The sequence below is a fragment of the Chiloscyllium plagiosum genome, chromosome 3 (assembly GCF_004010195.1).
Source record: "Chiloscyllium plagiosum isolate BGI_BamShark_2017 chromosome 3, ASM401019v2, whole genome shotgun sequence".
Lineage (NCBI taxonomy): Eukaryota > Metazoa > Chordata > Chondrichthyes > Orectolobiformes > Hemiscylliidae > Chiloscyllium > Chiloscyllium plagiosum.
In genome coordinates this window covers 20,279,174-20,291,501 of record NC_057712.1, presented here as the reverse complement: position 1 = coordinate 20,291,501, position 12,328 = coordinate 20,279,174, and the positions used below count along the sequence as shown (strand labels likewise).

At 39.1% G+C, this 12,328-nt stretch overlaps 1 protein-coding gene across 1 annotated transcript in view; it reads right to left on the bottom strand.

Annotated features, from left to right (window-relative positions):
* Positions 1 to 1,217: 1,217 nt before the first annotated feature.
* cmpk2 (cytidine monophosphate (UMP-CMP) kinase 2, mitochondrial) overlaps positions 1,218 to 12,328 on the bottom strand; it is a 16,227-nt gene continuing 5,116 nt past the window's right edge. Inside the window, exons 2-5 of the mRNA XM_043678418.1 lie at positions 9,211 to 9,325; positions 7,542 to 7,743; positions 3,268 to 3,501; positions 1,218 to 1,375 (exon numbers count right to left, since the gene is read on the bottom strand). Of these exons, the coding sequence (XP_043534353.1) occupies positions 1,246 to 1,375; positions 3,268 to 3,501; positions 7,542 to 7,743; positions 9,211 to 9,325 (681 nt within the window). The 3' untranslated portion in view covers positions 1,218 to 1,245. The remainder of the gene's footprint in view (positions 1,376 to 3,267; positions 3,502 to 7,541; positions 7,744 to 9,210; positions 9,326 to 12,328) is intronic.

Genomic DNA, 12,328 nt, shown 5'->3' with positions numbered 1-12,328 from the left:
CATTTCGGGCATAAGCCCTTCATCAGGAATGAGGGGATGGCTGATGAAGAACGTATGCTCGAAGCGCCAATTCTCCTGCTCCTCGGATGCTGCCTGACCAGCTGTGCTTTTCCAGCACCACAGTTTTTGACTCTGATCTCCAGCATCTGCAGTCCTCACTTCCTCCAAGCAGCATGTAGTCATCCCTCCTGCAAATTTAAGCCCTGGTCTCTTCTAATGTCCTCAGAGAGGTAAGGCAAAGGTAAATCAAATATTGCCTTATCTAAAAGCATGTTTGCCTTGGAATAATATTTAAACTGCAGTTTGTGGATTTCTGTGTAAAATCAAACTCAAAATATCATATTTTTAAGGATGAGAAGAGAAGGCTTTAAAAAAGACATGGGGGCAATTTTATTTTACACAGGGAGTGGTTCAGGTGTGGAATGAACTACGAGAGGAAGTGGTGAACAGTTACGAGATTTGAAAGACATTTAGCTAAATACATGAAACAGAAATGTTTGGAGGGAGAAGGGCCAAGCGCAAGCAGGTGGGACTAGTTCAGTTTGAGGTTATGGTCAGCATGGACTGACTAGACTGATTGGTCTGTTTCTGTGCTGTCTGAATCTGTAACTCCATAACTTAGGTTGGCCAGTGCAAAGACAGCATAAAGCTAATAGCTAAACTTATCAGCTCCACAATAATTGCCCAATCAGTCTGGATGCTCAGCAACATCCACTTTTTTCTCCATTGATTGGAGTGAAATATTTTGCTGATTGTGCTGTGTGGCTGTTCAGATAAATGATTAGAAAAATCATTCTTTTGATTGGAAAGTGTCAAGATGTAATTTTCCATATTACTGTCTGGGCAGTAACTTAGTAGGACAGAGCACTAGCTGTTGTAAAACAGGAATGAATAGATTAGCACACGGGGAAGAAGTTGAAAATGATCCTAGTGTCTCAAGTGCTGAGAATCTACAATTGCGTCAGGGTGCAAAGGAAATAAGTATTAGGGCCCTGCATATCATTTTTTAGCATTTTAAAAATACACCGTTCAATGTTATGAATCATATCAGCTGAACATAACATTCTTTGCTTATTACTTCATTAGAGTGAAAACAGCATATGTCTCATCTACATATGCAAATAAAAAGGCATCGCATGAGCAATATAGTTTCATGAGAGTTTGGTGCCATGTTGCAGTGCGCATTAAATAAAGGATTGATTTCTATAATGCATTTCAGCAGTTGGATTTCACCAATGTATGAAGTCAAGTTTGTTCAATGCCACAATATCTCTTAATTACATGAAGAGTATTCTTGAAGACTACTTCCTTCGAAGCACTGGCATCGACCACAACACATGCTGGATTCTCCATTCTTCTGTAAGTTGCTTCCACCCTATTGTGCAAGAGATTATAAATGTGGTAAAAAAGTTTCTTGGTATAAGCCACACAGTTTGTTTCTAGAGCTACATTTCTGTGACAAGTAAATAACCAGAAATGCTAGCCTTTGTTTCTTCTTCCGTACTTGGAGTTAGTATCTAAGTGACTACAGCATGTGACACTTACTGAGTCTCAATAAAGATTGTTGGGGCTCTGAAGATCAGAGAGTCATCGAGATGTACAACATGGAAACTGACCTTTCAGTCCAACTCGTCCATGCCAACTAGATACCCCAACTAAATTAATCTCGCCCCTTTGCCAACACTTGGCTCATATCCCTCTAAACCCCTCCTATTCATTTACCCATCCAGATGCTTTTTAAATGCTGTAATTGTACCAGCCTCCACCACTTCCTCTGGCAGCTCAGTTCCATACATGTACCAAACTTTACGTGATAATATTCCCCCTTAGGTCCCTTTTAAATTTTTCCACTCTCACCCTAAACCTATGCCTTCTAATTCTGGACTCCTCCAACCCAGGGGAAAAGACTTTGTCTATTTACCCCATTCATGCACCTCATGATTTTAAAAACCTCTGTAAGGTCACCCCTCAGCCTCCAATGCTCCACGGAAAACAGCCCCAGTCTGTTCAGTCTCTCCCTATAGATCAAACCCTCCAACCCTGGCAACATCCTTGTAAATCTTTTCTCAACTCTTTCAAGTTTCACACCATCCTTCCTGTAGGAGGGACACCAAAATTACGCACTATATTCCAAAAATGGCCTAACCAATGTCCTGTACAGCCGCAATATGACCTCCCAACTCCAATACTCAATGCTCTGACCAATAAAGGAAAACATACCAAAGCTTCTTCACTATCCTATCTACCCGAGACCCTACTCTCAAGGAACTATGAACCTGCACTCCAAGGTGTCTTTAGCCAGCAACGCTCCCCAGGAACTTACCATTACATGTATAAGTCTTCCTGGGTTTAGCCCAGACCAGATATGCAGAGTGCATCTTGCCGAAAGGCATTGTATTTTTAATAAATCATTAGAAACAAAATTATTTGGCATAGGCGCAATGAACTGCTTCCTTCTCTGCTGTATAATTTTATGATTAGCTAGTCCATAGTTTTCAGTGTGAACTGTTCCTTTGTATATGCAATCTCCTATGGCACTGCTCACAGATGCCTGAAATCCAATTTTTCATTTTGTCCAGTAGAATAGATACAGTTTCCCACTGATATCCAGCTCCTACTGTTGGAGTTGAGGGTCCAGCACCAATCCATCATTTCAGGTTTTCCCATGCTGAGTTACTAGTCTACACAGCACTCCCAATTGTACAAACATTTCAATGAGGAAGCAAGCACACCAAAATGGATCTCCTTTCTCTGATCATTATTCTAAAAGGCTTTCTTTATACTAAATTAATATCCTGCTTTTTGGTTGACTGCATTGAGGTTAGTCAATAAATGGAATAGTGCTGTCAATTTAGACAGAAATATCTGTCAAAATATGTGTCAGTATATCTAATCTCTAAAATGTTATAATTATTACAATAAATATTTAACTTAACAATGTCCTAACACTGTACAAAACTGGAAGATAAACAGGAACTAAAGGAACTGGGGCAGGAGAGAGTCAGAGAAGCAGAAGATGCAAACTTCTGGACAAGAAAATATGAAAGTGTTCAAAAACAAGAACACAAATCATGAAATACTGTAACTTCTTGTTGATCACTGATGAATTAAAACCCAAAGAGCAATTATGTTTCTTAGGGGGAAAAGTGATTAGGGTTTTAGGGAGGGATGTGAACAGCCAGATGAAGAATTTAGCTTTCAAGAAAATAAGTTAGAAGATGCTTCCCTGCCTCCTTATTCCTTATTTTCAAGTGAAAACTATCTTACTTTTGTCGAAATATACTGTTTGCTTCCAGCTCGATTTCTTCCCTTGTTCTCATCTCTCCTCTTTGTTCTAGACGACGGACTCTCTCCTCTGCATCAACTGTGAGCAACAGCACCAAATCCGGTCGAATTAGATCCTGGGGCCACTGGTATAATTCATGATGTGGTGGTGGCAGGTTCTCTAGTTTTCCACTGACTTCTGTTGCAATAGCATAGGCTGCAGTGCTATGCCAGAATCTAGAATATAACAAAATGTATTCAAAACCTTATGAAGACATACAGAATGTATAAACAGTGAATTAGGCTGTGATACCTCATGGAAACAAAACAATAATTTACGAATGTCTAAACATACCAAAACCAGTCTTGTTGCTCAAATCAAAATTCTAAAAGGCTTACTTTACACTAAGTTAAGGTCCAGCTTCCTTGTTGTCTTTCTTGAGGTTAGTCAGTAAAGGGAATAACTGCTGCCAAGTACACACAAAGAACGTAGGTTTCCACAGTAATATAGATTTTGTGGAGTCTGGGTAGCTCAGTTGGCTGCTTGGCTGATTCAGTGCCAACAGCACATGTTTGGTTCTCAATTTGCTTGGGGATAGATTCAGGACCTACCTCATTGAGCAAACTAAAGTCGAGTCTATGACGCTGTGAGTTGGATCCAATATTGGGCAGGGAACCGAAGAAGGATTCTTTAATTTAAGGGTCATTATAATTACAGAGATAATCAGAAGTGTGAGCACAATCCCCTGGGGGAACCAATAGTCACAGTCTGCTAGTTTGAGTCTGTGTACCCACTATTTTATTTTCAATCTCCTACCTATTAATCAATTCATTTACATAGGTCAGCAGGTTGTTTCCAATCCCACTTACTTGCAATTTTGTTAAACCTCTTAAGTGGAACCGTATTGATTTTTTTTCTAAAAGTGAGAATGTGGGCATCTGGGAGGTAGGACAAATGGCTGAAGAAGCTGTACAAAATGGCTTCTGCATTGTTAAACTGCACTGAACCATACAGAAATAAGAAACCACAGACTGATGTAGATCCGATTAATTGCAGAAGTAACGGCTTAACCCTAACCACTCGGCAGGACAAATACAATTTGTTTACAAGAAATCATGGTAGGCTAAAGCAAAAATGCATGAGGGCCTCGTGCAATTTGATTGATTGTTACTATGCGATCATGCTCCATGTCTGACTATGAACGGTGGATATAAACCCAAGCAAACTCTGCAAGTCGTCGCATTCTTTTGGTGGTCCAGGAGTACTCATACTTCTGGGATGATCAGAGGCTACCAACTCAGCCGTATCAAAGAATAAATGATTGCTCATTTGATTGACAAAGAGTCATTTGCAGGTGTACTTATTGACCAATTGCGGGATCGAGAGACCCCGGGGGTCCAGATCTTCAAAACACACATCAGTAACATCCACAAACACTCACTTCACCTCCAAGTTACTTACATCAGAAACTTCCATTCGAATCATTTGAGATGACTGATCATTCATACTGACTTCCTCTGATCAGTTCATGTTTATCTGTCATTCGGTCCTCCTTATAATACACTTCTGAAACTTCCCCACAACAGATGTTAGATTAATGGAATAAAACAGTTACAACAGAGAATGAGGGCATTGGGCCCACCAGGTCCATGCTAACTTGCTGCAAATGAAGTAGGTAATCACTCTTCCCTCACTTTGCCCCATAACCTTGCAATTTTTCTTAACTTTTGTGCACTTGAGCTAACTCCCTTCAGAAAGCAATGATTGAATCTACTCCCACCACCCACCATGCAGTGCAATGAGAATCAACACAACTTGCTGCATAAAACATTCCTCATGTTGCATTTGACTCTTTTGCCTTAAATCACCTTCAATTTTATTTTCTGATTCAAGATTCTTATGCCAATAGACACAGTTTGTCTCCAACTATGCTGTCATAATCCCTTGGTATTTTAAACATTTCTTAATAAAAGACAAGGCAACCATTTATGTTCTTACGTTCCTAAATTATTGAAAAATATTGGCAATTTTCCAAGGCGAGGGCCAAATTCTGGAATGAGAGTTCTGGAAGATCACAAATGGAGATCTTTCAATTTCCTCATTCATTCTTAATATCCTGTAATGGAAGTTATAAAAGCCTTGAGATTTATCTGTCTTTCATCTCATTGGTTCCTCCATGATCGTGTTTCATATATTAATACAGTGATTTTCTCAGCTTGATTTATTATACTTTTCCTCATATCTCCTTTTATTTTCATCCTCTATTGTGAAGACTCATACAAAGTACTTTGCAATTGTATCCTGTCTTACTTTCAATTAAAGTATTCCCTGTGTGTGTCCTTAAAAGCTCCAGAGAGATCATTTATCGGTTTTCCTATGAAATAGTGTCATGGGAGCTTTCACGTCAGTGTTCCAAACATTTCCCACTGTAACCCTATTTCAAGGCTTGAAAATTGTCACAATCCCTCAGAGTAGTGAGAGGGAGCAGAAGAAGTCATATGAAAGGGAAGGAGGGGGAAATAGGCATTTCTACCTCAGTGCTCATGACTCCAAATGTGGAGTTCCCCACTTTGTGAAACTCTGGCTTATTTCTTTGGTAGGCAGAATATCTTTTCAGATAGATGGGTTTTATACAGTTCCACACAGTATAATATTGGCTTTATCGGAAACCTTTTGTAAATAGAGCAAAGCCATTTGCACACTGCGCAAGCTTGATGCCAAAATAATGTTCAGCCAAGCTATTCCATGTGATAATGGATCCCCAATCAGATCATTGCTTGCTGTGTATTGTGCTCACCACAAATAGTTCTAAGGCATTAATTTTTGAAATTCAAGTTACCCTGAAAAGGTAAAAGGTGTCTCAATAATGTAAGCAGCGGGTGAAGCTAGCCATTTCACACTGCTGCTGGGCAGTAACAACTGAAATGATATTTTACACTAACAAGAACTTACCATCAAGCCAAACAAATGTTCTGCCTACCACACAGAAGAGTAAAGTACAATGTGAATTTTGGTGTTTGTGCAATGTCGGCTACATAGGCTGCATGTCCCAATGAATGGCAAATCATCGTAAATAACGTGTCCTTCAATTCTTCCCAATAGGCAGACTACTGACTGAATTCAAACAGCCTGGACTTACAAAATTCAGAACACAGTATCTAAAATTAGAAGTGGTTCCTTGGTTTATAACTAATTTATGATTATCAGTCAGGTTTGCAATACAGCTCACACTTAGCAGAAGCTACATACATTTGTATATAGAGATCAGTACTCATAAGGAAATGTTCATTGAATTGCTCGAGAATTGCTCTTTTTTTGTAATTAAACAAAAGCATGGTGGAATGATAGTTGCATTCTTCATGGCAATGCTTCATCCAATCAGTTGCTTTACCAAATAAACTCATGCAATATAAATTCTGGCTTCCTGTGAAAATACATCCTTGTGCCTGCCCTGATAGAGCAAGGTGAAAAGTAGCAACAACAGAAACATGTTTCTTTTTCAGCAGTGCTCAAATTCTGTATCACCAAGTAACTACTTCATCACAGCTTGCTGAAGCAAGCACATTTCTTGATTGCAGTAATATATTACAGCAGTGATGTTCTAACAGAATGAGGTGTTTGAGTGGCTGTTCTCTTCTGTGACACAACATTAGGAATTTTGTAACCTTAATTGATGCGCCAGCTAAAATGCCAGGGCTAGTTAGCAAAAACGGAATGGTGAGCCCAAGTGTAGTTGGTCAATATGAAGAGGGGCTGCACTATCCATAACTAAATGTGGGAAATTGTGCAATTAGTTGCTGCCTCAAGGTTTGTTTTTCAATATGAAAGCAGCTTTAGGTTTGTGAATTTTAAGTAAAATCCCTTGGTTCCAGTTTACAGTAATTTATCATCCTCATTGATTTCTTAAAGTTGCAGCATTTGCATTTCTGCACTAACGTTGGAAAAGGGATTTCATTATAAACTGCCTTACTACTTACTACAGCTGTAAAAATATCGGGTCAGTCAATTGTGCTTCAGCACTCAAGGAATTTAATATTGAAAATTGTACATACATTAGTTTTTAATTGGAGAAAATATTATTAGACAGTGTTAGTTTTTCACTGGACACAACTGAAAGTTGCTTACCAGTCGGGCATCCATGTCATAAAAGAAAGTTACTTGCCACTGACCATTTTTGTCTACCAAAGAAAATTATATAACAACAGACCAAGTGAAGAAGCTGTGAATGTTATTCACCAATGACTGCTAACCAAGTACTTCTAAAGGCTACACCTACCGATCCACAATTACCGGAGACTTTTCAGATTCTCTTGCTATGATGGAGCCAGTAATGTAATTGCCCAATGCATAAAAAGCCCGTCGTATAAGAGGTGGCTTTGCATCAAATGTTTTTCTCAAGTGGCTAATGCAGTCTGGTGGGGATTTTAGAAGCGTTGCTTGGAGGGAGTCTCTTAAAGCTTCAGTCAATGTACTTTTACCTATAGATAAATACAAAGGACTAAAAATTATGCCGTAATGCGTTATATAACAGATCCTTTTCATTGCTTAATGTTCATGTAAAGTGTCCAGGATATGGATAACTAAAGTTTCACAGCAATAAGAAAAGGAAATATCCTACTGAACATTCTACTTGCTCTTAATCTAATGATTAAATGTTTTCTAGTTAACTACAATGTATAGGTCAGAGGCCCCAAGTCAGATTGTCAATGTGATGTTATAGTTGGTATATGATAGCTGTCACAACAAGTGGCTACAGAACGAAAACAGGTCAGCCTGGGTCCTCACTCTATCTCCTAATCCCAGAAAGGTCATATTTGCTTATCACCGTGTTACAGATATGCTACAACACATATCTGGAGAGAGTGAGACTTGAATTCAGACCTAGTGGCCCAGCAGTAGGGCTGTTCTCACTATGCCACAAAAGCCGCTAAAGGTAGTGGGTGAGGAGTGAATGACATTCACTTGTGATGCCCTCTACTTCAGGGCAAGGAGACCTGGGTTCAAGTCCCACCTACTCCAGAAATATGCAATAATATCTCTGAACAGATTGATTAGAAATTAAATATAAAAGTGACTCTTGAGTGAGGTTCCCTAAGAAAATTCAGTATATTTTGAAGAACAGACTAGAAACTTTTTCTGCCCTCACCTGTATATTATGAGGAACTGAATGGTCTCAGTGATCTGAAATGAATAACATTTCATCTACAATGTATTAATGATCTAACCTAAACAAAAAACATGATAAGGGCTCTGTTGTCCCTACCCCTGGACTGGGCAAACCCTGGGTTCAAGTCCCACCTGCTCCAATAGTGTGTAATAACATCTCTGAACAGGTTGACTTGAAAATAGATTAAACTTTTAAAAAGCATGATGACTTAATTTACTAATTTGTTATTCTTAAGGAAATTATTTAAATCTATTTTATTGATTTAATCACTCCACAACACTGCTAGGATAGTCAATATCAGTCTGATGAGATTTAAGACTTAAATTTCAGAAGGTTTAGTTACACTACATTAATGGAAGTAGCTCCTTAAATGGTTGACTGCCTGGTCTGCCCATTGGGTGCCTTGGGTGACTGTCTGTGGGGAGTTGGCACATTCTCCCCATGTCTGCGTGGGTTTCCTCCGGGTGCTCTGGTTTCCTCCCACAGTCCAAAGACGTGCAGGTCAAGTGAATTAGCCATGTTAAATTGCCCCATAGTGTTAGGCGCATTATTCGGAGGGAAAGGGGTCTGGGTGGGTTACTCTTCGGAGGGTCGGTATGGACGTGTTGGGCCGAAGGGCCTGTTTCCACACTGTAGGTAATCTAATCTAATAGTTTTAGGGATTTTAAGACAATACTAATTAACAAACTGAATCCACAGCATATATCACAATAAAAATAAATATGTGGTATTCCAGTATTCCAGTTGAGTAGAATATAAAAATCTTGATGTTTCTTACCTGTTGCATCGAGTCCTTCTATCACAATTACTGGATGTAGGCCCTTTCTAGGAGTCCTGTCATATTGATCCGCTAATTGCAGAATTTCCTTGGCTTTAGGAATTGTTTCAACACACTTTGGTGAATGAAAATGCAAACAAAACATTCAACTTAAGAGGAGTTTCAGAATAGTCGATAAATCATTGTTATTTTTCTCAACATTTGGTATCTGAATGTTAATGCCTAACCTCCATTATCATTTTCAATATAATGTTTAGCATAAAAATACGCATTAATCAATCATTTAAAAAATTATGCTTTTACCGAACCCTTTAAAGGAGCCCATTATCTTATGTTGGTGGAGTCCACAGTAAATCCTACTGCATGACACAGGGCTCAGAAAGCTAACTGTGTGACACTCCCCAAACTGCAGAGGTATTGCTAGCCAACAAGCCATCTGACCGTACCCATAGATTGATACTGGAGGCTGCCCTTGACTTACTGTACCGGGACCCTCTGGCTGAAAAATGCTTCCCCAGACTTGACTGTGTTCCCTTAGTCTTTGAAACATGGCCACTTGGTCAAAGCTCATTCACTGCACCTGCCACATATGCAGCAGGCACCTGGAGCAGATGTGAGATTGCAGTAGGATTGCGCCATTCAGTATCATGTCCATCTCTTTAACTGATGACTGCTGACTGGCTTTTTGTCTGCACTAAACTCCAAGGCAAGAGAAAAGTACTTTAAATCTTTAAGGTGCTGCTGACAATTCAAAGTACTAAAACCAAAGACAAGTAAAGGCATTGCACAGCATGGCAAGGGAGGGATGCTGTGAGCATCAAGTTAGCATCCAGGACCCAGGCACTTGTTAGCTCATAGCTCCAACAATTTACTCAGTAGAAATTCTATGGTGATTGTGATAAAAGAACTTCAGATGCTGAAGAATCTCAGCAAGTCTGGCAGTATCTCTGGAGAAAAGATGGAGTTAAGGTTTCGAGTCCAGTGACCTTCCTTCAGAACTCTGTTGACTGTATTTTCCTGAGTGTTTCTGGGATATTGATGGTATGCTCTATATTAAAGACAGATGCAAAATATTTGTTCACAGATCTTCCATTCCTTATTTTACATTACTAATTTTCCATGGTCTTTTCTTTTTAAAATATTTATAAAAATTCCTAATGTTCAGTTCCTATCTGAATTTATATTTCTGTCTAGCTTTTTCATACCTTAATTTTCCCCTCATTAATTTTTTTGTTATGCTTTCTTGTTTGTTATATTCTGTCCAATCTTACCTGCCACCAACCTTTGGAAAATGATATGCATTTCTTTTTAAGTTTAATACTGTTTTTAATATTTCTAGTTAACTGTGGTTGGTGGGTGTGTCCCTCTGAATTTTTCTTACTCTTTGAAATGTTACGATTCTGTATATTCTGAAATATTTCTTTAAGTGTCTGGCACTGCATATCCTTCGGCCTAGTTTGCCAATTCACTTTAGCCAGCTGTTTCCTATCTTAATAACTGCCCTATTTAATTATTTTTTAAAAAATAGTCTCGGACCCATTCCTCTCTCCCCCAAAATGAATGTAAAATTCAAACATTTCATGGTTGCTGCTACACAGGAGCACCTTTACCTTCAATTAATTAATCCTATTTCATTGCACAATGCCAGGTGCAGTACAGCTTGCTGCCAGGTTAGCTCCAGAACATGTTGTTCTCAAAAACTAAATATGATGGAAATATTCCATGAACTCCTCATCGAGGCTACCTTTGCCCATTTGACTTTTTTTGATCAATATGTAGATTAAAATCTCTCATGAATTTAGTCATAACTTTCTGACAAACTCTAATGTTTTCTTCCTTTGTGTTCCACCCTCCATCCAGTTGCTGTTAACTGGTCTGTGCACTATTCTCACAAGCAACTTCTTGCCTTTATCAATTAGTATCTCTACCTAAACTGTTTTCTTGTTTTGAGTTCCTGAACTTAAGTCATCCCTCTCTACTGTGCCGGTACCATTATTAAGTAACATAACCACCCTTCCACTTTTTCCTTGCTTCCCTGTCCTTCCTAAATGTCCTGTAGCCTTCAAGTTTCAGATCCCAATCCATTCATTCACAGCTATTCCTCTATAATGGCTATAGGTTCATACTCACTTATTTCTATTTGCATTCTCAATTCATCTGTGCATTCAGAAACAGAGCCATCAGTTTTATCATTTAATTCTTTTCTATAAATTCTAGCTTTACTTGTTGATTTACCATAATAATTGTTTCTATATCCCTTCCTACCATGATCTGTTTATCACTTACCTTAATAATATCTTTCGCTTTGGCCTTGACTCCACTGTTTGATGTACCACATGTTCCCAAACTTGATCCCTTGACTCCCACCCCCATCCCCACCCCCACCCCCACTCACATGTTTTATTTAAAGTCCTCTCTATTTTCCTAGTTATACGGTTGGAGGTGTCGGAGTGGTTCAGGAGTAGGCCAGACTGCCTTGGAGGAAACGATCTTCATGCAGAGCTAACAGTGGAGGATTACAGAAGGTACTTCTGCTGGAGGCACTCTGCTGGAAGTGCCAGAAATGTGGGAGCATGAGGAAAGAATGCAAAGACTGCTAAGTGGAAAGTAAGGACAAGCAAAAACCCGATCATTGTTCTGGGTGGAAGGGGAATGGTTGAGGGTAGAATTGAGGCAGAAATAGGTTGGACTTGGCTGAGGGCCCTGTCAACTAAACTGGAAGGGAATACTCAGTTGATGAAAAAGGAGAACATGTCAGATGCTCCTCTGTGGCAGGTGGTAATATCACAGCAGGAATAGAATTGGAGGAACTAGTAAAATAGAATGTAATTGTTGCAGGAAGCAGGGTGTAAGCTTATTCCCAAAAAATGGAAACAACAAAATTGAGAAAGGAGAGGGAAGGATTAGAGATAAACCAAGTGAAGTTAAGAGAAGGATGGAAATTGAAAGCAAAACTGATTCAATTTCTTAATTTTGGATTACAGCAGGAAGCAGTACAACTGACATCATCAATGTCCAAACATCGACTGGGACTGCCATTGTGTTAAAGTTTTAGATGGAGAGGAATTTCTTAAGTGTGTACAAGACAATTTTCTGATTCAGTATGTGGATGTACCTA